This window comes from Nycticebus coucang, chromosome 4, assembly GCF_027406575.1.
Source record: "Nycticebus coucang isolate mNycCou1 chromosome 4, mNycCou1.pri, whole genome shotgun sequence".
Taxonomy (NCBI): Eukaryota; Metazoa; Chordata; class Mammalia; order Primates; family Lorisidae; genus Nycticebus; species Nycticebus coucang.
The window spans coordinates 114,721,271-114,747,645 of NC_069783.1; the positions used below are offsets into that span (position 1 = coordinate 114,721,271).

A 26,375-nucleotide genomic window follows, 5' to 3' on the forward strand; every position below is an offset into this window, starting at 1 on the left:
CCAGATTGTTAAACTGTACTTTCACGTAAGACAGGATTGATTTAAATAGTGGGGGTGTGGCTGGAGGATGTGCTTAAGGATAGCAGATTCTGTGATGGCTTTTCTTCATTATGGTTTTTCCCCCTTATCTTCCTTGAGGGTGCTTTTATTTTTATTTTATTTATTTATTTATTTTTGAGATAGAGTAGCAGATTCTATAATGGCTTTTTTTCGTTATTTTTCCCCCTTATCTTCCATGAGGGTGCTTATCTTTTAATTTTTTTATTTTATTGAGACAGAGTCTCATTTTGTCACAGCTCACAGCAACCTTAAACTCTTGGGGTTAAGCGATTCTCTTGCCTCAGCCTCCCAATTAGCTGGGACTACAGGCACTTGCCACAATGCCCAACTATTTTTTTTTTGTGGCAGTTGTCTTTGTTTTAGTGGCCTAGACCAGGCTCGAACTGCCATCCATGGTATATGTGGCCAGCGCCCTACTCACTGAGCTATGGGTACTGCCAATCTTTTAATTATTATTTATTTATTTTTTTTTTTTTTTAAGACAGTCTCACTGTGTTGCCTTTGGTAGAATGCTATGGCATCACAGCTGATAGCAACCTCAAACTCTTGGGCTTAAGCGAGTCTCTTGCTTCAGCCTCCTGAGTAACTGGGGCTACAGGTGCCCGCCACAATGGCTGGCTATTTTTTTTTTTATTTGCAGTTGTCGTTGTTTAGCAGACTCGGGCTGGGCTCGAACCCGCCAGCTTCGGTGTATGTGGCCAGTACCCTACTCACTGATCTATGGGTACTGAACCCAGTCTTTTAATTTTTTTTTTTTTTTTCAGTTTCTGGCCGGGACTGGGTTTGAACCCACCACCACCACCTCCGCCCGCACCTTACTCCTTTGAGCCACAGGCGCCACCCAGTCTTTTAATTTCTAATAAAAAAATTTTAAGTGCCCTTATAAATTGTTTATTGCTTTAAAATGTGAGTAGTTTCATAAAGATGTTATTAGTGTACTTCTCTCTTTCTTTTTTTTTTTAAAGATTAGAACTCTTAAAATTGTATTGCCTAGGCTTGAGGCAATACAATTTTAGAATTGAGGCTTGAAATACAGTGGCAGGCAGGTGTTTACTAATCTATTCTTTTATACAGGAAAGAAACGCTGAAAATGCAATTGAAGCACTTAAGGAGTATGAGCCTGAGATGGGCAAAGTATATCGACAGGACAGAAAGAGTGTACAGCGGATTAAAGCTAAAGACATAGTTCCTGGTGATATTGTAGAAATTGCTGGTAAGTTGAGTTTGACATTTCTTTTATTATAGGTTGTATTTCTGGATGCAGTCTTTTTCTCAAGCTTACAATTCTAAGTGATTGTCTTCATGTATAGTTATATCAACACATTTTAGTGCCACTCATGCAAATCTTGTTTTGGCAAAATTTTGAAGTGTTTTACTACCTCCCTTTATATTGTTACGGTTTTTGTTTTTAAACAAGGTGTTTTGAATTTTTCTACTTACTAGTTTAAATACATTGTAGAACACAAGTGCTAGAGAGGTGTAAAGCTTAATATTTGACAGTTGTAGTGAGTAGTTTGTTTGAATGCTGGCTAATGGCTATACAGTTTTTTCTCTTTGAGTGTTTGGCACAAACAAATGTTAAGTCATACTTGTAATTATCAAATTGAGTTGATGGCTAAGGGCAATTTCCTGACTCTAAAAACTATGCTAACTAAAGTGGGCTGATCACCTAAAAATAAAATAATAAAAACTAGGCTTAAAAATACTTTCATATTGGGCGGCGCCTGTGGCTCAGTCGGTAGGGCGCCGGCCCCATATACCGAGGGTGGCAGGTTCAAACCCGGCCCCGGCCAAACTGCAACCAAAAAATAGCCGGGCGTTGTGGCGGCCGCCTGTAGTCCCAGCTACTCGGGAGGCTGAGGCAAGAGAATGGCTTAAGCCCAGGAGTTGGAGGTTGCTGTGAGCTGTGTGAGGCCACGGCACTCTACCGAGGGCCATAAAGTGAGACTCTGTCTCTACAAAAAAAAAAAAAAAAATACTTTCATATCACACTCACCTGGGTGTCTGTGAGTGGACTTTTAAGGATTAGCTTCAAGGAGTCCATGAATCCATTGCAAGTCTTGAGCTCTCCACAGACCTTGAAGGGAGTCACTATCCTCACTGTTGTAGAGTAGTGTCATATTTATGATAGCCTGGAATCAGAGCATTCCTGGAACCAACCAGAACGGTCTGGATTGTTTTTGACTGTTTCACTTACGGAGATTTCATTACATAGTATTATTTAGATTATGGCTTTTCACATCCTTTTGTTTTTTTGGGTTTTTTTTTTTGTGATTTTTGGCCAGGGCTGGGTTTGAACCCGCCACCTCCGGCATATGGGACCAGCGCCCTACTCCTTGAACCACAGGCGCCGCCCTTCACATCTTTTTGAATTTAGAATACTCTTTGCTGCTTTTTGTGAATTGTGTCACAGTAATGCTTTTTCACTGACTTGGAGCTATGCTTTGTCTGTATTATCTTACTCGTTTTAATGAACAGAATTAAAGAGCTACATCTTATAGCCTGTGCTGTACAACTTTGGCCTCTGAAAGGAAATTGCCTTGTCATAAATATTTTTTTCATCCATAAATTTTGTTCTTCCAGAAAAAAGAGTAGTGTTGCATATAAGCCAATATATCAATTATTTGGGACTGTCGTATGTGTATGTGTAAATGACTTCACAGCTTATTTAAGCATAGTGTTAACAAAACTATAAGTCAGAATGAAGCATTCTGGCTCTTGAAGGTTTGGTATGGGTGGTGTTTATTTTTTTGAGATAAGTCCTCACTGTTTTGCTCTGGCTAGAGGGTTCAGTGACATAGGTCTCTGCAACCTCAATCTCCTGGCCTCAAGTATTCCTGCAAGATTATTAGCATAAAGCCATCATGCCTGACCTAGCCATTAGATTTTTTAAAACTTTATTTTGCCGGGCGGCGCCTGTGGCTCAGTCGGTAAGGCACCGGCCCCATGTACCGAGGGTGGCAGGTTCAAACCCAGCCCGGGCTGAACTGCAACCGAAAAATAGCCGGGCATTGTGGCGGGCGCCTGTAGTCCCAGCTACTCGGGAGGCTGAGGCAAGAGAATCACTTAAGCCCAGGAGTTGGAGGTTGCTGTGAGCTGTGTGATGCCATGGCACTCTACCGAGGGCCATAAAGTGAGACTCTGTCTCTACAAAAAAAAAAAAAACAACTTTATTTTGCCATAATTTCACATTTAAGGAGAATTCTCATATCCTTCACCCTGATTCTCCAAACGTTAATAATTTGTCACATGTGTATTATTATTCTCTTTCATTCTATATCTGTATACACACATTTTTATCTGTTCTGTTTGGGACTGTGTTGCAGAAATGATGCCACTTCTAAATACTTGAGTGCTTATTTTATAAAGTCAAGGACATAACCTTATACTGCATATAACCCCAGTATAATTATCAAAATCCGGAAGTTGATACTGTAAAGATATTCAGAATTTACCAATTGTCACTTTTTTTTTTTTTTTTTTTGAGACAGAATCTCACTCTGTGACCCTGAGTAGAGTGCCGTGGTGTCACAGCTTACAGCAACCTCCAACTCTTGGGCTTAATCAATTCTCTTGCCTCAGCCTCCCAAGTAGCTGGGAATACAGGCACTCGCCACAGTGTCCAGCTATTTTTTTGGTTGCAGGTGTCATTGTTTGGCAGGCCCAGGCTGGATTTGAACCTGCCAGCTCCAGGGTATGTGGTTAGCACCCTAGCTGCTGAGCCACAGGTGCTGAGCCCAATTGTCACTTTTTTAATAACAAAATATTTGAGGTAGGAATTCTGGTAGTGATGTGGAAAATAGGTCAGGATGGGGGGGAGGTTGGAGGTAGGGAGACTATTTTAATATTTTAGGGAAGACTAGATAAGGGCAAGAGATAATGAAGGTGGCAGTATTAAGAATAATGAAAGAAAGATTTTGAGTTTATGAATAGTGATTGTCAAACAGGAATACACATCAGAATTACCTGGGGACATTCTTTTAAAAGTTTTTTTTTTGTTGTTGTTGTTTCGAGACAGAATCTCACTTCGTCACCCTTGGTAGAGTGCCTTGTCATCATAGCTCACGGCAACCTCCAACTCTTGGGCTCAAGTGATCCTCTTGCCTTATCCTCCCAAGTAGCTGGGACAATAAGCACCTGCCACAACACCTGGCTATTTTTAGAGTTGAGGTTGCACTCTTGCTCAGGCTGGTCTCAAACTCCTGAGCTCAAGCAGTCCACCTGCCTTAGCCTCCTGGAGTGCTAGGATTACAGGCATGAGCCACCACACCTGCCTTTTTTTTCTTTTGCAGTTTTTGGCCGGGGCTGGGTTTGAACCTGCCACCTCCGGCGTATGGGGCCGGTGCCCTACTCCTTTGAGCCACAGGTGTCGCCCACAGAACTGCCTTCTTTAAGTTACTACCAGGTCTCAACCTAAAATAATCCACTCTGAATTTCCCTTGGGTATGAAGTTCTGGTTATGTATAATTTGAAATGTGGTGTTCTAACTTAGATCTTGATAAGTGAATGGATGGTAGGAGTGGGTAATCAAAGATACTGGCAGTATTTCTACTTCATGTGACTGAGTGTGATGGCACTAGTAACCGATGATGGAAATATTAGAGGAAAATATTTGCTCTTTCCACAAAGGTGTATGTGGTGGGGTTGCAGATGGTATCACCTCAATATGTATATGATTCTGTGTGATCTTATGTTTACCATTTCTACAGCTTCATCTAGTAATATATTCTTTATTTGTTTATTGTTTTTGAGACAGTCTCACTATGTCACCTTGGTAGGCTGCTATGGCATCATAGCTGACAGCAGCCTCAACTCTTGGGCTTAAGAGATTCTCTTAATTAAGCCTCCCAAGTACCTGGGACTACAGGTGCCCACCACAATGCCTGCCTGGCTATTTGTTGTTGTAGTTGTAGTTGTCATTGTTTGACAGGCCCGGGCTAGGTTTGAACCCGCCAGCCCCAATGTATATGGCTGGTGCCCTAACTGCTGAGCTACAGGTGCTGAGCAGTAATACACTCTTTAGACTCTCAAGATTATTTTAGGCTAGTTGGATTATTTTAATGTTTTGAATCTACTTAAAGATTTAGAGAAATTACCCACAAAGCATTTGTCCTTAGTTTGCATCAGGAGATGGCAGTGGTAAACAGCTTCAGAAGAAATCATAACCTGAATACATCAAGGCCTTCATCCCTTCTAAAAAAATAAATGAAGTTCGGCTTCTCTTTAATGCTGATAGTTTTGTTTTCCCTTTTCCTCTGAGTTCTGGTTCTTGCCAGTCTTCTTCATCTTAAGTCATTTTTGATTCCCTTTCTTATCCTCTAATTTGTTTCTAAGACCATTCATTCTGTCTTCATTATTTCCTCAGTCACCAGCTCTCATTTCACACATTGACTGTCACCATGTCCTAACTAGGTCTCTGGTTTCCTTCATTCTCTTCTTCCTGTCCATTCTCCACACAACAGCCAGAGTTGTTTCTTAAAGGTTGCATCATTTATTCAACTGCAGTGACTTCCCTTTTGTACTTGAAGTATAAACTTCTTTCTTTGACCTAAAAGAACTTGTCTTGTGTAGCACCTGCTCATTTCGGTACAGTTTCCTTGTACTCCAGTCATATGATCCTCTTTTTCAAGTTGATTGTTTAGGTTTTTTGTTAATTGCTCTGTCGCCCAAGATAGAGTGCAAGGGTGGCTTCATGGTTGTTCACTGTAGCCTCGAACTTCTGGGCTCCTGCGATTGTCCAGGCTCAGCCTCACGAGTAGCTTTGTCTACAGTGTACGTCACCACGCCCAGCTAACTTTTCTGTTTTGTTTTTTTTTTTTGTTTGTTTGTTTGTTTGTTTGTTTTCTGGTTGCAGTTCAGCCAGGGCCGGGTTTGAACCCGCCACCTTCGGTATATGGGGCTGGCGCCTTACCGACTGAGCCACAGGCGCCGCCCCCAACTTTTCAGTTTTTGTAGAGATTAGCTCTCACTCTTGCCCAGGCTGATATCAAACTTATGGCCTCAAACAGTCCTGCTGCCTTGCCCTTCCAAAGTGCTAGAATTACAGGCATAAGCCACAATACCTGTCCGCTTTTCTAATTTTTGGTACCACTAAACTTGCCCTTTTTTTGACGGTTGGGCAAATTTTATTTTTCCCAATGCACAAATCTCATAGGGTTGAAGCTTTAGTTAGAACCCTGATCTGCCTTGCATTTTTCTGAAAAAATAGTCACCTATTTTTCTTTTCTTTGTTTTGAGACAGTCTTACTTTATTGCCCTCGGTAGAGTGCTGTGGCATCACAGCTTACAGCAACCTCCAACTCCTGGGCTTAGGCAATTCTCTTGCCTCAGCTTCCAAAGCAGCTGGGACCACAGGCACCCGCCACAAGGCCTGGCTATTTTTTTGTTGCAGTTTGGTTGCTGCGGGTTCAAACCTGCCACCCTCGGTATATGGGACCGGTGCCCTACCCACTGAGCCACAGGCGTCCCCTCCGCCTTTTCTTTTTAATACTGAAATTTCATTCTTTTTTTTTTTTTGTACAGACAGAGTCTCACTTTATGGCCCTCGGTAGAGTGCCATGGCCTCACACAGCTCACAGCAACCTCCAACTCCTGGGCTTCAGCAATTCTCTTGCCTCAGCCTCCCAAGTAGCTGGGACTACAGGCGCCTGCCACAACGCCCGGCTATTTTTTGGTTGCAGTTTGGCGGGGGCCGGGTTTGAACCTGTCACCCTCGGTATATGGGGCCGGCGCCCTACTGACTGAGCCATAGGCGCTGCCCTGAAATTTCATTCTTTATATCATGTAGTTTCGTATGTTGCATTTGATAGTTTAGGAAGGACAAATTATGTTTGATCTATAGTGTGTGTGACCTAAGATTTCCAGTCTTACGGAGTTTCCCTTTATTGTAAAATATACATTATATAATACTAACCATTTTATTTATTATTTGAGACAGAGTCTTACTATGTTCACCCTTGGTAGGGTGCGATGGCGTCACAGCTCACAGCAACCTCAAACTCTTTGGGCTCAAGTGATTCTCTTCAGCCTGCTATATATTGTTTGTTTAGTAGGCTCGGGCTGGGTTCAAACCCACCAGCCCCAGTGCATGTGGCCAGCGCCCTACCCGCTGAGCTGTAAGTGCCCAGCCAATGTGCTAACCATTTTAACCATTTTAAGTGTGCAGTTCTGTGCCATTAAGTACATTTACATTGTTGTGGGAGCATCTATCCCCAGAACTTTTTCATATTCCCCAGCCAAAAGTGTTTTCCTTAAACATTAACTTCCTACCCATTTCCCCTTTCCTTGGCCTCTGGCAGCCATTCTTTTATTTATTATTTTTTTTAAATCTTGCTGTACTGCCCTGTGTAGAGTGCAGTGGTGTTATTGTAGCTTGCTACAACCCCAGACTCCTGGGGTCAGGCCTGATTTTTCTTTTTTTTTTTTTTTGTAGAGACAGAGTCTCACTGTACCGCCCTTGGGTAGAGTGCCATGGCGTCACACGGCTCACAGCAACCTCTAACTCTTGGGCTCACGCGATTCTCTTGCCTCAGCCTCCCGAGCAGCTGGGACTACAGGCGCCCGCCACAACGCCCGACTATTTTTTTGTTGCGGTTTGGCCGGGGCTGGGTTTGAACCCGCCACCCTCGGCATATGGGGCCGGCGCCCTACTCACTGAGCCACAGGCACTGCCCCTGATTTTTCTTTCTTTCTTTTTTTTTTTTTTTTTTCAGGTGGTTCTTTGCTAGTGTACAGGAACACAGTTGACTTATGGCTGGGTGCAGTGGCTCACACCTGTAATCCTAGCATTCTGGGAGGCCGAGGCAGATGGATTGCCTAAGCTCACAGGTTCAAGACCAGCCTGAGCAAGAACAAGACCCATCTCTAAAACAGCTGGGTGTTATGGCGGGCACCTGTAGTCCTAACTACTTGGGAGGCTGAGGCAAAACAATCACTTGAACCCAAGAGTCTGAGGTTGCTGTGAGCTTTGGAGCCATGGCATTCTACCAAGGGCGACAAAGTGAGACTTCTGTCTCAAAAAAAAAAGGAATATAGTTGACATTTGTGTATTGATCTTGTATCTTGCAAACTTGCTAAACTCATTTGTTAGTTTTAGTACTGTTTTAGGAGTTCCTTAAGATTTTCCAGGTTAGGCCAGGTGTGGTGACTCATGCCTGTAATCCTAGCACTCTGGGAGGCCAAGGCAGTTGGATTGCCTGAGGTCAAGGGCTTGAGACCAGCCTGAGCAAGACCCAGACCCCTTCTCCACTAACAAACACACAACTAGCTGGGCATTGTAAGCAGGCGCCTTTAGTCCCAGCTACCTGGGAGGCTGAGGCAAGAGGATTGCTCAACCCCAAGAGTTTGAGGTTGCGGTGAATTAGGATACCACAGTACTCTACCCAGGCTAACTGAGTGAGACTCTGTCTCAGAAAAGAAAAATTTTTTCAGGCTGGATTCAGTACAATGGCTCACATCTATAATCTGAGCACTTTGAAGTATTAGGCAAAAGGATCACTTGAGTCTAGGAGATCAGCCTGGGCAACATAGTGAGAAACAATCTCTAAAAAGAAAATAAGTAAAAATTTTCTGTATGCACAGTAACACCATGTGCAAATAGAAATATTTTTACTTCTGGGTGGCGCCTGTGGCTCAGCGGGTAGGGCGCCGGCCCCATATGCCGAGGGTGGTGGGTTCTTTTTTTTTTGGTAGAGACAGAGTCTCACTGTACCGCCCTCGGGTAGAGTGCCATGGCGTCACACGGCTCACAGCAACCTCTAACTCTTGGGCTTACGCGATTCTCTTGCCTCAGCCTCCCAAGCAGCTGGGACTACAGGCACCCGCCACAACGCCCGGCTATTTTTTTGTTGCAGTTTGGCTGGGGCTGGGCCTGAACCCACCACCCTCGGCATATGGGGCCGGCACCCTACTCACTGAGCCACAGGCGCCGCCGGGTGGTGGCTGGCACCGCTTGAGCTATGGGCACCAAGCCACGGAATATATATATATATATATGTATTTTTTTGTAGAGACAGAATCTCACTTTATCACCCTCGGTAGAGTGCCGTGGCATCATGTAGCTTACAGCAACCTCCAGTTCCTGGGCTTAGGCGATTCTCTTGCCTCAGCCTCCTGAGCAGCTGGGACTATAGGTGCCTGCCACAATGCCCGGTTATTTTTTTGTTGTAGTTTGGCCGGGGCTGGGTTTGAACCCACCACCCTCAGTATATGGGGCTGGCTCCCTATTTACTGAGCCATAGGTGCCGCCCACCAAGGAATTTTTTTTTTTTTTTTTTTTGGCTGGGGCTGGTTTTGAACCCACCACCTCTGGCATATGGGGTCGATGCCTTACTCCATTGAGCCACAGGTGCCGCCCCAAGGAATTTTTTTTTTTTTTTTTTTTTTTTTTTGTAGAGACAGAGTCTCACTTTATCGCCCTCAGTAGAGTACCGTGGCATCACACAGCTCACAGCAACCTCCAACTCCTGGGCTGAAGCGATTCTCTTGCCTCAGCCTCCCGAGTAGCTGGGACTACAGGCGCCCGCCACAACGCCCAGCTATTTTTTGGTTTGCAGTTCAGCCGGGGCCGGGTTTGAACCCGCCACCCTCGGTATATGGGGCTGGTGCCCTACCGACTGAGCCACAGGCGCCGCCCAAGAATATTTTTTTAAAAACATATTGTAGCTGTGTTTCTTGGGCGAGATAGGTTTTTTTTGGTTGCAGTTCAGCCGGGTCTGGGTTTGAGCCCGCCACCCTCGGTATATGGGGCCAGCGCCCTACTCACTGAGCCACAGGCGCCACCCGAGATAGTTTTTTTATTAAGACTTTTAAGACTATATATATTGAGGCCTTTAAACTTCTATTTTTGTTAGAATTAATAATATAATTGACCCTGCAACTTGGCCTTTATCCCAGTAATTAAGTTCTGTGAAAACTATAGAATTGAACTGGAATTCTAAGTATTTCTTGATAGGAATTTTTGTCAGTTGAAGTCTTACTGTCCTGTGTAGTGTGCTTTTGGACATGATAACTTTTGTGTTTTTATTTAAACTATGAAGTTGGGCATGAAAGGGTCTTTCTGATGTTTTGGAAAGCTGGAAAACATCATAAACTATTTTGAAGTTGAAAACATGTAACCGACTTAATATTTCGATTTTCATAGAAAGAAATAGATCTTTTCATGTAGTCATTAGAATGTAAGGCTTGTCTCCTGACTTTGGCTGATAAAGGTTTTTCTGTCAGCTTTTGGAAGATAATCTGGTAGAATGCTTCTACTAAACTTCCTGAAGGTTAAACTGGCCTAGGTAGGTTTTTTGAGGGAGAAGTGGAAGGAATTAAGGAATTAAATTTTAGATGTTGCTATACCAGCTTACAGACTTTCCAAAGGGGAAATTGTGTATGCATACATGGCGAAAGTATGTAGCACACAAAAGCCAAATAAAAGTGGTTTGGTAAGTGAAAATGTGACAATAACTCACATATTCACCCTCTGAAGCCCCAGTAATTTTTGCATTGTCTCAATGCTGAGAAAATATTTCTCTAGATCAATGATTTTCACTGATGTTCTGTGGCACACTGGTGAACTGGGAAAATTTTTTTTCTGTTTTTAATAGAGATGGGGTTTTGCTTTTGCTCAGGCTGGTCTTGAATTCCTGAGCTCAAGCGATCCATCCACCTCAGCCTCCTAGAGTGCTAGGATTATAATTGTTTGCCACCTCTAGCAACCTACTCTTTTTTGATCAACATATTTTAAGTGTGCTGTGGAAGTTTAACTATAGGTTCAAGTGTACCATGAGATAAAAAGATGAAAATGCTGGGCGGCGCCTGTGGCTCAGTGAGTAGGGCGCCGGCCCCATATGCCGAGGGTGGTGGGTTCAAACCCAGCCCCGGCCAAACTGCAACAACAAAAAAATAGCCGGGCGTTGTGGCGGGTGCCTGTAGTCCCAGCTGCTCGGGAGGCTGAGGCAAGAGAATCACGTAAGCCCAAGAGCTGGAGGTTGCTGTGAGCCATGTGACGCCACGGCACTCTCCCGAGGGCAGTAAAGTGAGACGCTGTCTCTACAAAAAAAAAAAAAGAAAGTGTGGGAAAATGATGGGGTTGTAAATTTAGTAGGCGTATACACTTGTATGGAAGTTTTCCTTCTGTGAGTCTATCTTCTAGAAGTAAAAGATGTGTACAAAAGTGTTCACACTGTAACAGTATAATAGGAAAAATTAGAAAAACTTTGGGCTCTGTGCCCATGGCTCAGTGGTTAGGGTGCCCGCCACATATACCGGGGCTGGCAGGCACTGCTAAACAACAGTGACAACTACAACAACAGAATAGCTGGTCATTGTGGCAGGCAGGTGCCTATAGTCCCAGCTACTTGGGAGGCTAAGGCAAGAGAATCGTTTAAGCCCAAGAGTTTGTGGTTGCTGTGAGCTATGACACCATAGTACTCTAGCGAGGGCAACATAGAAAGACTGTTTAAAAAAAAACCAGAACTTTGGCCATGAAAATGGGGAATGATTAATTTAATCATAGTATGGTTTTAAAATACTGTGCCCTTAAACCAGGTACTTTTCAGTACCTTATTTTTGTCATCTATAAATAAGGAATGAAGATAATGGGACCATCTTTAGAGCTGCAAAAACTCTTTAACAGCAATACCTGGTATAGAAGTGGTTTCCAAATCCTAGTGATTATTTTTGCTATGCAGCCATTAAAAAAGAATGAGACTCATCTGTATATACTAATATAAAAGGAGGTCTGATTTGATTTTAATGAAGTTTTTAATGAAGTAAATATTATAAAGAAAGGTCCAAAATAGAGGTACTGGTAACTACATATTTGTTGAATGAGAAGGGAAGGAAGGGTTGTGTTTCACCTTAAAACGAGTTTTACTTTTGTTTTTTTTTTTTTTTTGTAGAGACAGAGTTTCACTGTACCGCCCTCGGTAGAGTGCCGTGGCGTCACACGGCTCACAGCAACCTCTAACTCCTGGGCTTACGCGATTCTCTTGCCTCAGCCTCCCGAGTAGCTGGGACTACAGGCGCCCGCCACAATGCCCGGCTATTTTTTTGTTGCAGTTTGGCCGGGGCTGGGTTTGAACCCGCCACCCTCGGCATATGGGGCCGGCGCCCTACTCACTGAGCCACAGGCGCTGCCCGAGTTTTACTTTTGTAATAAGAAAATTGTATTAGAGGCTGCCAGGCACAGTGGCTCACACCTGTAATCCTAGCACTCTGGGAGGCCATGGCAGAAGGATTGCTTGGCTCAGGGGTTCAAGATCAGCCTGAGCAAGGTTGACCCTGTCTCCACTACAAATATCAGCTGGGTGTCGTAGTGGGCACTTGTAGTCTCAGCTACTTGGGAGGATCATTTGAACCCAGGAGTTTGAAGTTGCTGTGACCTAGGCTAATGCCATGGCACTCTAGCTTAGGGTAATGGGGTAAGACTGTCGCTCTACCACCACCACCGGGCCCCCAAAATGTATATAGGTCAGTATGCTAGATGTTGTGCAGTCTAACCTTGCTGAGTACGTGGTTGCCTCTGCAACATTTAATACACATAAGTGGTTATTTTGCTGCTGCTTATACCTCCAATAATTGGAAACTTGCCTGCTTTAGGACCAGCTCTGGCATTTTTAGTCAGTTTTATTATACAATATTCCTTGTGAGTTAAAATATACTTGTCTGTTCTGTATGTTAGCTTTTAGCTTTGGAGCCATATAGAAATTGACTACCATCACTTTAGAGATAAAGGGGAGCTTATGAGACCTTGTTATAGAGATGAGTAACTAAAACTGAGAGTTTGTAACTTGTCCAAGAGCATGTGGCAGTTCATGGTAGAACTGGGAGTATCAAGTGTTTGGTATGGCTCCGTGCCTGTAACTCAGGCAGTTAGGGAGCCAGTCACATACACCAGAACTGGCGGGTTGGAATCCAGCCTGGGCCCGCCAAACAACAATGACAAGTGTAACCAAAAAATAGCCGGGCGTGGTGGTGGACGCCTGTAGTCCTAGCTACTTGGGAGGCTAAGGCAAGAGGATCTCCTAAGCCCAGGAGTTGAAAGTTGATGTGACGCCACGACACTCTACCCAGGGCAACAGCTTAAGACTCTGTCTCAAAAAAAAAGTGTGGTATATCCTAAATTTTTATTTTCAAGTTAGTGTGAGCTCTTGTTTTCTGTAGCTGGGACTACAGGCACCTGCCACAACGCCCAGCTGGTTTTTTGTTTGTTTGCAGTTTGCCTGGGGCTGGGGGTCAAACCCGCCACCCTGGGTCCATATGGGGCCAACCCACCGCCCTTTGGTATGTGGGGGCCCTTTGGTATGTGGGGCCGGCACCCTATTCACTGAGCCACAGGCACCGCCCAGTCTGAGCTCTTTAAGTTGTTTCAAACCCTTTACCATGTAGGTAGTTCTTTTGGTTCTCAGATTGAATGCAGTTATGTAAATAGAGTCTGGTTGACACTCTAGACTCGTTTTTGTCTTTTATAGTTTAAGGAAACTTCTTTGGCAGTCTTAATTACTCGTTAGCTAAAACCCCTGAGTCTTTTTCTCAAATGTTCTTCTCTGTGCCCCCTTTCATTTCTAATCCTGTATTAGCATAGTTGTTCTTTAGTTTTAGTCTGAATGTAGAATTCAAGCAACTATCATTGAGCCTCATTTAACTCTGTCTTCTAGGATCCTGATTTGTCATTGTTCCTAGCTTTGGGATACTGTTCAACTTGATAATTAGAAGTTTATTGATGCTTATATGAAAGGAAATATGCATGCCAATTACTGTATTTATTGACAGATATTTTATTTTGGACCCACTATGTGCCAGGCGTAGTGCTATAGTATAGGCTAGGAAAGCAGTGGTGACAGAGTGACTCTGCCTTTTTGGTTTAGAGAGGAAGTCTCTTCCAAACAGTGTGAGGATAGGAAAGAAGAAAATGTTCTTGGGGTACATCTTAAGGAATACCAACCTAAACTGGGAGCTCAATGGCAGGCCTTCTTATTTGTGGGGGAAATGAAGGTCCAGAAAGTCAAAACAATGTGTTCAAAGCTCAGAGGGAGACAAGAGTAGAGAGAGGCCAGTACCTAGCAGTAGTTGGGTCAAGTAGTTGGTAGGATGCCTATCTCAAGTTAAGTAGGAAGACACTATTGAAAAATTTTACACAAGAATTATATCACGTTTGCATTTAATATTCCTCAAAAAACAGATTGGCGCAAACTATAGTAGAATGCTATGACACTTTATAGTATTCCTTCCTTGCTCACCCTGAGACCTGCAAATAGTTTTAAGTAGGCAAGCAGTACTTCTCAAGTGAAGAATTAATTCATTTGGCTAGACTACATACAAAATTTATGACTCAAATTAGAAGCACTAAAAATGTTTGATTTGCAGTTAAATATTTAAGTAATTTGGGACAATTGTATTATGTATGGCTTTTCCTAGAAACCATTTAAACACAAAAACAATAGTAGTATTTAGTAGGCAAGTTCTGATCTTACATAGCTTTCTCTTAGATTTAAGTCTCTGAAATTTTCTACAATAAATTAGGTGTTTTTTATGTTTTTTTTTTTTTTTCTTTTGGTGACAGTCTCACTATGTCACCTGGGTATAGTGCTATGGCATCACAGCTCACAGAATTGCTTGGGCTTAAGCAATTCTCTTGCCTCAGCCTCCCAAGTAGCTGGGACTGCAGGCGTCTGCCACAAAGCACTGCTATTTTTTTGTTGTAGTTGTCATTATTATTTTTTTTTAAGCAGGCCCAGGCCAGGTTTGAACCCTCTAGCCTTGGTGTAGGTGGCCGGCATCCTAACTGCTGAGCTATGAGCACCGAGCCGATAAATTAGATTTTTAAAATGTATGTAATAAGTGATTAATAAAGAGGATTTTCCTGAATAATCTTGATTTTTAACAACCAGTATTTATTTTCTTTTTTTTTATTATTAAATCATAGCTGTGTATACATTAATGCGATCATGGGGCACCATACACTGGTTTTATAGACCGTTTGACACATTTTCTTTTTTTATTATTATTTATTTTATTTTATTTTTATTAAATCATAGCTGTGTACATTGATATGATCATGGGGCATCATTCACTGGCTTCACAGACTGTTTGACACACTTTCATCACACTGAACAACCAGTATTTATATTTTGACATAGATGGTGCAAATAATGTTAAGTTTCATAGCTCATAAACATCCTTGTAAAGCAAAGTGATAATTTCTTTTAACTGACTCTTGCACTCTTGGTAACCTGAGGCAGACTGTACTCTGAGGATTTTATGCAGAGTAGATATCTTTATTGTGATAGCAAATTAAAGCTATGAACTTAGGAAACCAAAAGCCGAATTTGAAGTGTCAAAATGGCTTTTCTCGCTCCCCGGCCATCTTGGCGGCTGGTCTTGGATGGGGGCCGTCCCGCATCTAGGGCAGGAAGATGGTGGCCACAAAGAAAATGAAAAAGTCGCTGGAGTCTGGTGGCGCCTGTGGCTCAGTGAGTAGGGCGCCGGCCCCATATGCCGAGGGTGGCGGGTTCAAACCCAGCCCCGGCCAAACTGCAACAAAAAAAAAAAAAAAAAAAAAATAGCCGGGTGCTGTGGCGGGCACCTGTAGTCCCAGCTACTCGGGAGGCTGAGGCAGGAGAATCGCTTAAGCCCAGGAGCTGGAGGTTGCTGTGAGCTGTGTGATGCCACGGCACTCTACCAAGGGCCATAAAGTGAGACTCTGTCTCTACAAAAAAAAAAAAAAAAAAGTCGCTGGAGTCGATCAACTCAAGGCTCCAGCTCATTATGAAAAGTGGAAAGTATGTGCTGGGTTACAAGCAGACTTTGAAGATGATCAGACAAGGCAAAGTGAAATTGGTCATCCTCGCCGACAACTGCCCAGCTTTGAGGAAATCTGAAATAGAGTATTATGCCATGTTAGCTAAAACTGGTGTTCATTACTGCAGTGGCAATAATATTGAATTGGGCATAGCATGTGGAAAATACTACAGGGTATGCACACTGGCCATCATTGATCCAGGTGACTCTGATATCATTAGAAGCATGCCAGAACAGACTGGTGAAAAGTAAATCATGTACATTTTTTCTTTAATAAAACTTGCTAGAGCTTGTTTAAAAAAAAAAGTGTCAAAATGTTAAACAAATGGAAGGTAGTTCAATAGAACGGAGTTTATTCCTTTATAAAACCTGCCTCAACCCAAAGACTCCAAGAAAAAAAATTGAGAGAAAAGACTGCAGAGCATCCCCTTGGCAAGAGTAAGAATTTTCCACTACCACTTGCCCTAAGGGCATTGACATACCTCATCAGGGAAATATCACTAGATGTGATCATCAGAACAGCATTGCCTGCTCCTCTAGCACAAAACCCTCTGTCTGGAATTCACAGAAATCTGTGGATAAAGGGAAATTGTTATGTCTTAGTTTAAAAAATATTTGGTAGATCTTAACTCCTTAGGGAACCTGCTTCCTAATAGTGTCAATCCTAAATTGACTCTGTTACCAATAAAAAGAATGAAGCTGAGTCACACAGAGTGGGTTAAACAAACCTTTTCATTGATTGTGCTTCTGTGAGCAAGACTCCTGAGTTCCTCTGTATAAAGTGAGGGAATAGTGTATTGGTAAAGATGTATTTTATTTTATTTTTTTTGAGACAGAGTCTCTGTCATCCTGGGTAGAGTGCCAGGGCATCATTGTAGCTCACAGCAACCTCCTGGGCTTAAGCGATCCTCTTGCCTCATCTCCCAAGTAGCTGGGACTACAGGTGCCTGCTACCATTTCCTGCTGGCTTTTCTATTTTTAATAAAGACAGGGTCTCACTCTTGCTTAGGCTAGTCTTGAACTCCTGACCTCAAGCAATCCACCCACCTTGGCCTCCCAGAGTGCTAGGATTACAGGCTGGAGCCCTGCGTCCGCTCAAATCCTCTGAGCTTCCACTGAAACACTGCAGAGTAAATGCCAAGGCATTGTTTTTGTATCTTTTTATAGGTTGTTCTCAATTTGAATATTGGCTTTATTGACCTTTTAGAATTTATCAGCCAGGCATATGAGAGTGTGAGAGTTTATATGTGGAATTGTTTAAATAGAATTACCATATATGTTCAGCAGTTACAGCAGAGAGATGTGAATAGAGGCCCTCTATGCCATATTGGACAGAAGTTTTATCTTCTTCTCCCATACAATCATGAAATAAATCACTTCAGACATCAAAGGAACATTGACAATTAAATTTTCCATTTAGGGTCATAATTCTCACCATTGAACTGTACTCTTTTCAAAATGTTTCAAGGCATGTGAGGTCAGGTAAACAGAAAAATGCAGTATGGGGCATTTTAGCTATTGAAGATCTCTAAAGTTTAGAATATAATTGCTTTGTCTTAATCATCTGTTAGATGCGTTCCCTTCAGTGTAGGATGTATAGTTACATTCAAATGAAAGGTTCTAGTTTATTCAGTCTGAATATTGCTGTTTGTTGCATAAGCATTTCCAGAAGGAATTTCACCTTAACTTACATGTCCCTGCAGTCAAATACTAGGATGATCGTTGCCTCTTGAGATTCTATATTGACAAACTCTTCTGTGCCGCCTCATGACTAGGTTGCCTACTTAAGCTATAGGGTTGTTTCATGTACTAGAGCTTAAAAAAAAAAAAAAAAAACAACCCATATTCTCCCTAAATTTAAAAGCTCAAGTGTAGAAAAATCACAACTAAATTGAAAGTGTAACAAATTTTTTTAGTTTTGTTTTTTGTTTGTTTTGAGTCAGAATCTCACTGTCACCCTGGGTAGAGAACTGTGGCATCCTCTTAGCTCATAGCAACCTCAAGCTCATGGGCTCAAGCAATCCTCTTGCCTCAGGCTCCTAAGTAGCTGGGATTACAGGGGCCCATTCATAATGCCCAGCTAGTTTTTCTATTTTTGGTAGAGGTAGGATCTTACTCTTGCTCAAACCCCTGAGCTGAGGTAGTCCTCCTGCCTCAGCCTCCCAGAGTACTAGGATAGAGGCATAAAGCCACTGTGCCCAGCTAACAAATTTACTATTTACTTCTTGGACAGGATGGCTATTATGCCATTTTTATTTTTTTAAGAGACAGGGCTTCACTCCGTTACCCAGGCTGGAGTGGCACAAGCATAGCTCACTTTAGCCTCAAACACCTGGGCTGAAGTGATCCTTCTGCTTTTATCCTCGTAAGTAGCTAGGACTACAGGCACATGCCACATGCCCAGCTAATTAAAAACCTTTTTTTTTTTTTTTTTGTAGAAACTGTGTCTTGAGGGCGGCGCCTGTGGCTCAGTGAGTAGGGCGCCGGCCCCATATGCCGAGGGTGGCGGGTTCAAATCCAGCCCCGGCCAAACTGCAACAAAAAAATAGCCGGGCGTTGTGGCGGGTGCCTGTAGTCCCAGCTGCTCGGGAAGCTGAGGCAAGAGAATCACGTAAGCCCAAGAGTTAGAGGTTGCTGTGAGCCGTGTGACGCCACGGCACTCTATCCAAGGGCGGTACAGTGAGACTCTGTCTCTACAAAAAAAAAAACTGGGTCTTGCTTTGTTGGGTAGGCTAGTCTCAAACTCCTGGCCTCAAGCAGTCCTCCTGCCTTGGCCTTCCAAAGTGCTGAAATTATAGGTGTGAGCCACCGTGCCCAGCTGCTATTTCATATTGGGTGACAGAGTTACAATTCAGCCTGCAGGGTAAAATGAAGATCTGGTTTAAAAGTATCATCTGCAGTTATAGGGAGATACTATTTATTCTGATTTTTAGGTGAACTTGCATAAGACTTCCGAAACCACCTTAGTTACCTTTCAGAAAGTCACATGGAATTGCACTCTTTCAGCAATATTTGAAACCAACAGTGGGTTGGGCACTGTTCTCAAGATACATGTGAAACATTGGCTTTATCTTTTATTAGGTCTGTGTTGTGGCATTATATTCTACACATCAAGGCAAGGGCTGAGTGTGGGCCCCATTAAGGGCTATTAAAGGGACTCATTGGCTCAGGAAAGAAGGCAGCTCAAATTGACTTAAAGATCTTCAGATTATGCAAGAGGTTTATTCATTTATTTGATAATTCAAATTTTTAAAAGTACCAAAGGGTATAAAGTCTCCCTTCACCCTTGCCCCACCCTTGCCCCAGTGTTAATAGTTTGTTAAACCTTCCTGGAGGTTATTTTCTTAGAACTTTCGTAGCTTCATGTAAGTGACGTTTCACATCTTGCTTTTTCCTTCTCTAAAATGAGAGCTGGCTGAAAATGCTGAGGAAATTTTTACTTTAGTATGGATAGAGTTGTCTCATCTTTCTGCTGTTATGTGAATTAACAATATGTTGTAGAATAAATTCCTAGTAGTGGAATTTTGTGGAGTAAAAAGATTTATGCTTTGCAGTTTTGACATACATTGCCAGTTTGCCTATTACAGTTTGTAACTCTTGTTACCTTTGTATATGTACTCCACGGGTGGTGCCTATGGCTCAAAGGGGTGGGGTGCTGGCCCCATATGCCGGAGGTGGTGGGTTCAAACCCAAGCCCCGGCCAAAAACTGCAAAAACAAAAACAACAACAAAAAAAAACAACCATATATGTACTCCATAGTATGTATAAGAGAGTAAACACGAAGCCTGGAAGTGTAGGTGAACTATAAATATTAAATAAGCTGTTAATATTCCATGACATAATATGGTTAGTGACATTTACATACATTCATCGTTTCTCATTTATTAGCAATACAGTAACAGAATTTTCATTAATCTCTGCTCATGTACTCAGTGAGTTATCTCTGATGATATGCATCTCTGAATTTTTTTGTGGGAGGAGGAGGCAGTGTCTCCCTCTTATTCCGGCTAGAGCACAGTGGTGCCATCAGAGATCACTGCAACCACATTATTCTTACAGTTGAGTGATCCTTCTGCCCCAGCCTCTTGAGTAGCTGGGATTATACCACCGCCATACACACCTGCTTTTTCTATTTTTTTTTTTTTTTTTTAGAGACGAGATCTCACTCTTGCTTGGGTTGGTCTTAAACTCCTGACCTCCAGCCTCAGCACCCTCAGCTTCCCAGAGTGCTAGGATTATAGGCGTAAGCCACTGTGCCCATCCTGAATGTTTTAACTGATTAAAACTGAAATTTCTAGGCCTTGTGGTCCTAGTGTGTAGGGATTCTGTTTTTCTGATATATTTGTGTTCTTACAAAATAAGAAAAAAAATTAAATAAAAAGAACTCCTATTTTTGTATATATCCTTGCAGCTGGGCATATTTTCTCAGTTCTAGTTTGTCAATTTGATAGTTTCCCGAAGTGTTTCCTTATAGTTTTTTATTTTTTATGTTGAGGCTAATTGAATATCTTTTAAAAGATGTTTCATGTTCATAGTAATTTAGCTTTTTTGATGGAATGAACCATGACTCGATTCCCCTCACTGTCTTATATATATGTAGTAAGCCTAAGAAAATGTGCTAAAATATAGCTAAAGCAAAGTATTCTTTGGAATGAAAGCCTGGGAGGCCTCTTTGAGCATATAGAACCAAATTCTTTTTTTTCTTTTCCTTTTTTTTAAAGTGACAAGGCTCTCTGTTGTGCAGAGTGCTCTCTCTGTGCAGTGTGTCATCATAGCTCACTGCAGCCTTAAACTCCTGGCCTTAAGCAGGTGCCCTGCTAATTTTTAAAAAAAATTTGATAGTGTTGCCTAATTTGATCTCGAGCTCCTGGGGTCAGGCAGTTCCCACTTTTACCTCCCAAAGTGCAGGAATGTAGGTTCACACTAGTGTCTTAGGTTTCACTGAGCATCATTGTGTTCCTCCTGTGTAATTCAAATCTTGTATTATCCAGAGTTTTCATGACCTTGGGATAGGTGGGTCACCTGCTTGTTTTAGAATAATTTTTTTATATTTGTGCTGTATAAAGCTTATTTCCTTAAAAATTATATTTGGAGACATTTATTTGTAGGTAACGTGGTTCCAAAAGTTGCTTATTTCAGTTGCTTTTTTTCCTCCCAATTAGTTGGTGACAAAGTTCCTGCTGATATAAGATTAACTTCCATCAAATCTACAACTCTTAGAGTTGACCAGTCAATTCTCACAGGTAAATATTACATATTGAAAGGTAATTGAATTTCTGAAGCCCTCTCATATCCCGTATTAATAGTTGTCTCTTGCCCCACTGGCCTTATACCATCTTACTCTTCTCTAAAAAAGTTTGGGCTCTATGCTTTGTAATTGTTTCTTTGTCAGTAATTTATCTTTTAAAATTCCCACCCACAACAAGCTAAAAGCCAGTTAAGCCATAAAAGGTTGGGGAAGTGATGGGATTGTATGTCTGAAATTCTCATGGTATACCTATAGAAATAATTGCTATTTAACAATTTTAAGAGTTTCTTAAATGTCAGTTTTTCATTAAATAATCATATGATAGTTTTAAGTAAATTAGAGAATCAGTTTTTTTTGTCAGATATTGAGAGTGAAGTTTGTTATACCTAAATTAACAATTACTGGAGACATATCCCTTTGCAGATTGACCCTGACAATAACATATCTTTTCAATGATACCAAAGTTGAAACTAAATTCAACAACTTGTTAGCACAAGTTCCCAAAAGTAATTCTTTATGCTGAGTGATCCTTTCAGTGCAACCACTAATTGCTTTTTAAAATTTTTGATTTATTGGAGCATAATGGTCTGATTAGTGCATGTAGATATTGCTGACACAGTGCTTTTGTTTCTAGTTTTTGACATTATTGAACAAAATACAAGAAGGTGGATGATCCTTATAAACACACAACATATATATGTATATATTCATAGTATCAGATTACAAAATGATAGCTTAAAATAAATTGTGAATATTTACTCCAGAAAATAAAGATAATTGACTGGGATTTCACTGGAAAATTTAGTACATTTTTCATTGTATTGATTTTTAATTCTGACATCATTTGCTCTATAATTAATATTCATTATTAAAATTTTCCCAGTTTACCTCCTTTGAAGGAACTAGGTGATTGGTCCCTTTTTCCCTTTTCCCATACTGACAGTATCCTGAGAGTGCTAATCACCTGGCACAGATGAAGAATTCTAGGGTCTAGGTAAGGATTGCACAGATCTAACCTCCCTTCTGTCTCACAACCTGCTTAGGGGAATCTGTTTCTGTCATCAAGCACACTGACCCTGTCCCTGACCCACGGGCGGTCAACCAAGATAAGAAGAACATGCTGTTTTCTGTAAGTACTTTATCAATTTCAAATTTGCACCCTGCAAATCTGGTCTCAAATAATTGGGTTCAGGTGATCTTCTCACCTATAACTGGCATTATAGGCACATACCACCATGTCTGGCTCAAATGTATTTTTATTTGGAGGCATTCTCAGTTTTAATCGTCCCTAGATTTTATGTTTTTCACTGCCTACCTATAAGTGGTCAGACTTAAGAAAGCATTGACTCTTGTTACAAAGGATAATCCACACTCTACATGGTTGGCCTCAACTGTCAAAAACATCAGTAATGTATGGTGGTGGAATATGTGGCTGTCTTATTTTGGGGGGCTAAAAAATTATCAGTTAAAATAACTTTTTTTTGTTTTGTTTTGTTTTTTGAGACTGAGTCTCTCTTTGTTGCCTTCAGTAGAGTGCTGTAGTGTCATAGCTCACAGCAATCACAAAGTCTTTGGCTTAAGTGATTGTCTTGCCTCAGCCTACCAAGTAGCTGGGACTACAGGTGCCTGCCACAATGCCCAGCTATTGTTTTAGAGACAGGGTCTGCTCTTGCTCAGGCTGGTCTCTAATGGATGAGCTCAGGCAATCCACCTACCTTGGCCTCCCAGAGTGCTAGGTTTACAGGTACGAGCCACCGCGCCTGACCCAGTTCAAATATCTTTAAAGTCTAGAAACATAGTTGAAAAGTAGATTTGTTTAAAAAAGCCTTAGCCTATGAAGGGTGATGTGGATAAGTAGTTCACAATAATAAGGCATGTATTTAGAGAGAGAAAGAAAATGTGGCAAACCATTAATAATAGTGAGTTCTAGGTGCAAAGTGTAAGGATGGTCATTGTATTATTTCACCTTATCTATTGATTTGAAATTATTTTTGAATAATAAGAATAGTGTGTGGATTTTGGTTGTTTGGAATTGAGAATGATTTTCGAGTTGGGAGTTTTTGTGGATTTGTGAGAAAAATAGAGGTACAGTGAAAATAATAAAACCCTATCCTTCCAACATAATAAAATGGGGTGGGGAAAGAACACTTATACTCGATTTCATTGATTTTTGAATGCTGGTGCTTGAGTAGAGGTGCTCAAGGTAGCTCATGATGCTGGTTGCCCTTAATGCTGACAAAAGAAGGGAAGTTTGAGCTTTTGGAGAATGCTTATGATTGAGGGTTATATGAATTTGAAGAATGGGGAAGGCAGAGGGGTTAAGCCACTGCTAAGCCCAAAATTGGTCTGTAAGCCAGGCTCATTGTTATGAATAGAGATCCATATGGATCAGTATAGAGTTGCTCTGGGATGAGTAGGTATTTCATGGAATCAAAATTGGAGAGAGGTACATCACACTGCCTGCATGAGGAATTGTTTATTGTCAGGGTTGTATGGCTGGTTCGTCTGAACAGTAAGTAGCTGTGGTGAGAGATTCTGGGTATCCTGGTCAAAATCCAGCATCACTATTAAGTTGGAATGGGCTATTAATCTTGTATCCAACTCTCTACTTGTGTCCTAGGGTACAAACATTGCTGCTGGGAAAGCTATGGGAGTAGTGGTGGCAACTGGAGTTAACACCGAAATTGGCAAGATCCGGGATGAAATGGTGGCAACAGAACAGGAAAGAACACCCCTTCAGCAGAAACTAGATGAATTTGGGGAACAGCTTTCCAAAGTCATATCCCTTATTTGCATTGCAGTCTGGATCATAAACATTGGGCACTTCAATGACCCAGTTCATGGAGGCTCCTGGATCAGAGGTGCTATTTACTATTTTAAAATTGCAGTGGCCTTGGCTGTAGCAGCCATTCCTGAAGGTCTGCCTGCTGTTATCACCACCTGCCTGGCTCTTGGAACTCGCAGAATGGCAAAGAAGAATGCCATTGTTCGAAGCCTCCCTTCTGTGGAAACCCTCGGTTGTACTTCTGTTATCTGCTCAGACAAGACTGGTACACTTACAACAAACCAGATGTCAGTCTGCAGGGTAAGGAGGAGAATCTTGCCTGTGATGGTTCTTTGTTTATCTACAGTATGCCTTCATACTATCAAAACCTTTGATTTGTAGTAAATACGATATCCTTTCGTTGGTTGTGTGTATAGCCCAAACTCAATTCCTAGTATTTCAGAGCAATTACTCATTTAATTCTGAAAATTATTTTATGAAATACAGGATAGGTACAAGACTGATCTATTTGTGTTATGGAGCAAACTAGAAGCATTCTTTCTGTACATGTGTCATGGACTATGTTTCCTTTTCTACTTTCCTTATCTTTTGTCTCAAGGTACATGTATGTAAACAATTTCTAGAGGAAGTTAGTGGTTAAGCTCCCTACCTGACATCCTAATTGATGTTTCCATAAAATGTTGAATGGAGCAATGTGTTCATCAGTTCTGTGAGGGGTTGGTTCCAGGACCTCCCTCAGATACCAAAATCCACACATGCTCAAGTCCCTGATATAAGATGCATATGATGTCTATGCATTTTCCCATATACTTAAATCATCTCTAGATTACTTAACAATGGTGTAAATGCTATGTAAATAGTTGTTACGTACTGTATTGCTTAGGGAATAATAACAAAGTCTGTATATGGTCAGTATAGACGCAATTTTTTTTCCCTGAATATTTTCTGAGGTTTGGTTGATTCCATAGATACAGAGGGTTGACCGTAACTGCTTTTCATTTGCTTCATTCTGTGTGTTCGTACTTCCTCATATTGTTTGACCATCATTGGATGAAATAAGAAACCTTTAAACCTGTCTTTAAATTAAAAAATGATGCAACTGAATTAAGTTCCTTTACGTAAGGCAGTTTCCCTAGGTTTTAACTTGGTGTAAGTCAAAGTACAATTTTCCATAAGGCACGCATGACTCATGCAAATATAGAACGGGTAGATTGTATTCAGGGAATGTATAAAACTGGTAATGAGAGCATTTTAAGAAAGGGTTGTATTAAGATAGGATTGCTAAGTCAGATTTTAACATCCTGTTGGGAAATACAATTACAGTTATTCTGTACGACACAAATCAATTTCATATAAAATGAGCCCTTATTAATAAATAGCACAAGCAATGTTACATTTTCCTAGAGTGGGCCTGTGTAGTACAACTTCTATATGACACTGAAAGGATACAGTTATCCTTCCTGGCCTTATCACCAAGTTTTAGATAAATTTTTTTAGCATTGTAAATTGTTTTTTTTTTTTAATCAATTAAACCCTATAAATCTTTTCTTTCTCTTGCCAAATTTAAATTCATGATGATTTTTATATATAAACCCTCATCCCTCTAAAGTCCTAATGAAGTCCAAACCCAGATTTAGACTTGATGTTCAAGTGTTTAAAACATATTGGATTGTTCCAGCTCTCAGGTTGTAAGCTTCCAGGTTTGTCTAAGAGATTTAACTTAACTAAATTCTAATTCCTTAGAACCAAAAGGTTGGACACTGGCTAAAAGCTAATTTTGTTGTGTTGTAACTGGTTATTTTAGGAAGAGAAAGAGAATTTCATGTTTGTTAGTTTCCCCCAGTAAATTATTTAAACTTAGCTTCAAAGTTTTAATTCCTCAGAGTAGTCATTGTGTCCATGAAAGTAAGCAGTGGCAGTATGTGAAATTACAATCTTTTTTAAATTTCAGTTTCCTAGTTCATTATTATTTTTTATTCTTAAGTTCTTTTATTCACCTTTGAATGGCATGATTTATTTTCTTTGAGTGAAGAAAAGGCCTGCCTAGGCATTTTGAGTAAGTGTTTTCACTTCACAACAGAAAGTGGATGCTAATCAGTATTCCTTGGGACGTTTCCTGCAGTAGTATTGCATAACTGCCCTTGTCAAGAAGATTTCATCCTGCAGATCCCAAGTGGACTTGTTCATAATATAAAATGCTTGAGTCAAGCACTGTAAGATTTAGCTAATGTGTATTAGAAATCTGACCATCTTTAAAATATTTAGGTTTGTATAGGACCCAGAGAATTTCACATTTATGAATATAGTATCAATAAAGAAATAGCATGGTGTGTAATAATGTTATCAATTAGCTTTGATATTGCTTAGTGCAGTTAATTTATGTTTCTCATGTGGCTTTGACTCATATGGAAATCCTGCTTTTAGAGTTCAGAAAACTAAGACTGATAAGTAACATGTTTGAGAGGTCACACAACTTTTCATATAAGGTAAAG

General features: G+C 41.2%; 2 protein-coding genes across 3 annotated transcripts in view; both read left to right on the forward strand.

Moving 5' to 3' along the window:
* ATP2A2 (ATPase sarcoplasmic/endoplasmic reticulum Ca2+ transporting 2) overlaps window positions 1-26,375 on the forward strand; it is a 66,028-nt gene that overhangs the window by 14,506 nt on the left and 25,147 nt on the right. For both annotated transcript variants that reach the window (XM_053586829.1, XM_053586828.1), the window contains exons 5-8: window positions 1,135-1,273; window positions 21,013-21,093; window positions 22,142-22,227; window positions 23,719-24,183. In XM_053586829.1, coding sequence (XP_053442804.1) covers window positions 1,135-1,273; window positions 21,013-21,093; window positions 22,142-22,227; window positions 23,719-24,183 — 771 coding nt within the window. The remainder of the gene's footprint in view (window positions 1-1,134; window positions 1,274-21,012; window positions 21,094-22,141; window positions 22,228-23,718; window positions 24,184-26,375) is intronic.
* LOC128583023 (60S ribosomal protein L30-like) lies at window positions 15,760-16,631 on the forward strand (the record flags this gene model as incomplete). Its single annotated transcript, XM_053586830.1, has 1 exon — window positions 15,760-16,631. A coding segment is annotated over one exon (342 nt), but the record flags the coding sequence as incomplete, so codon positions are not given.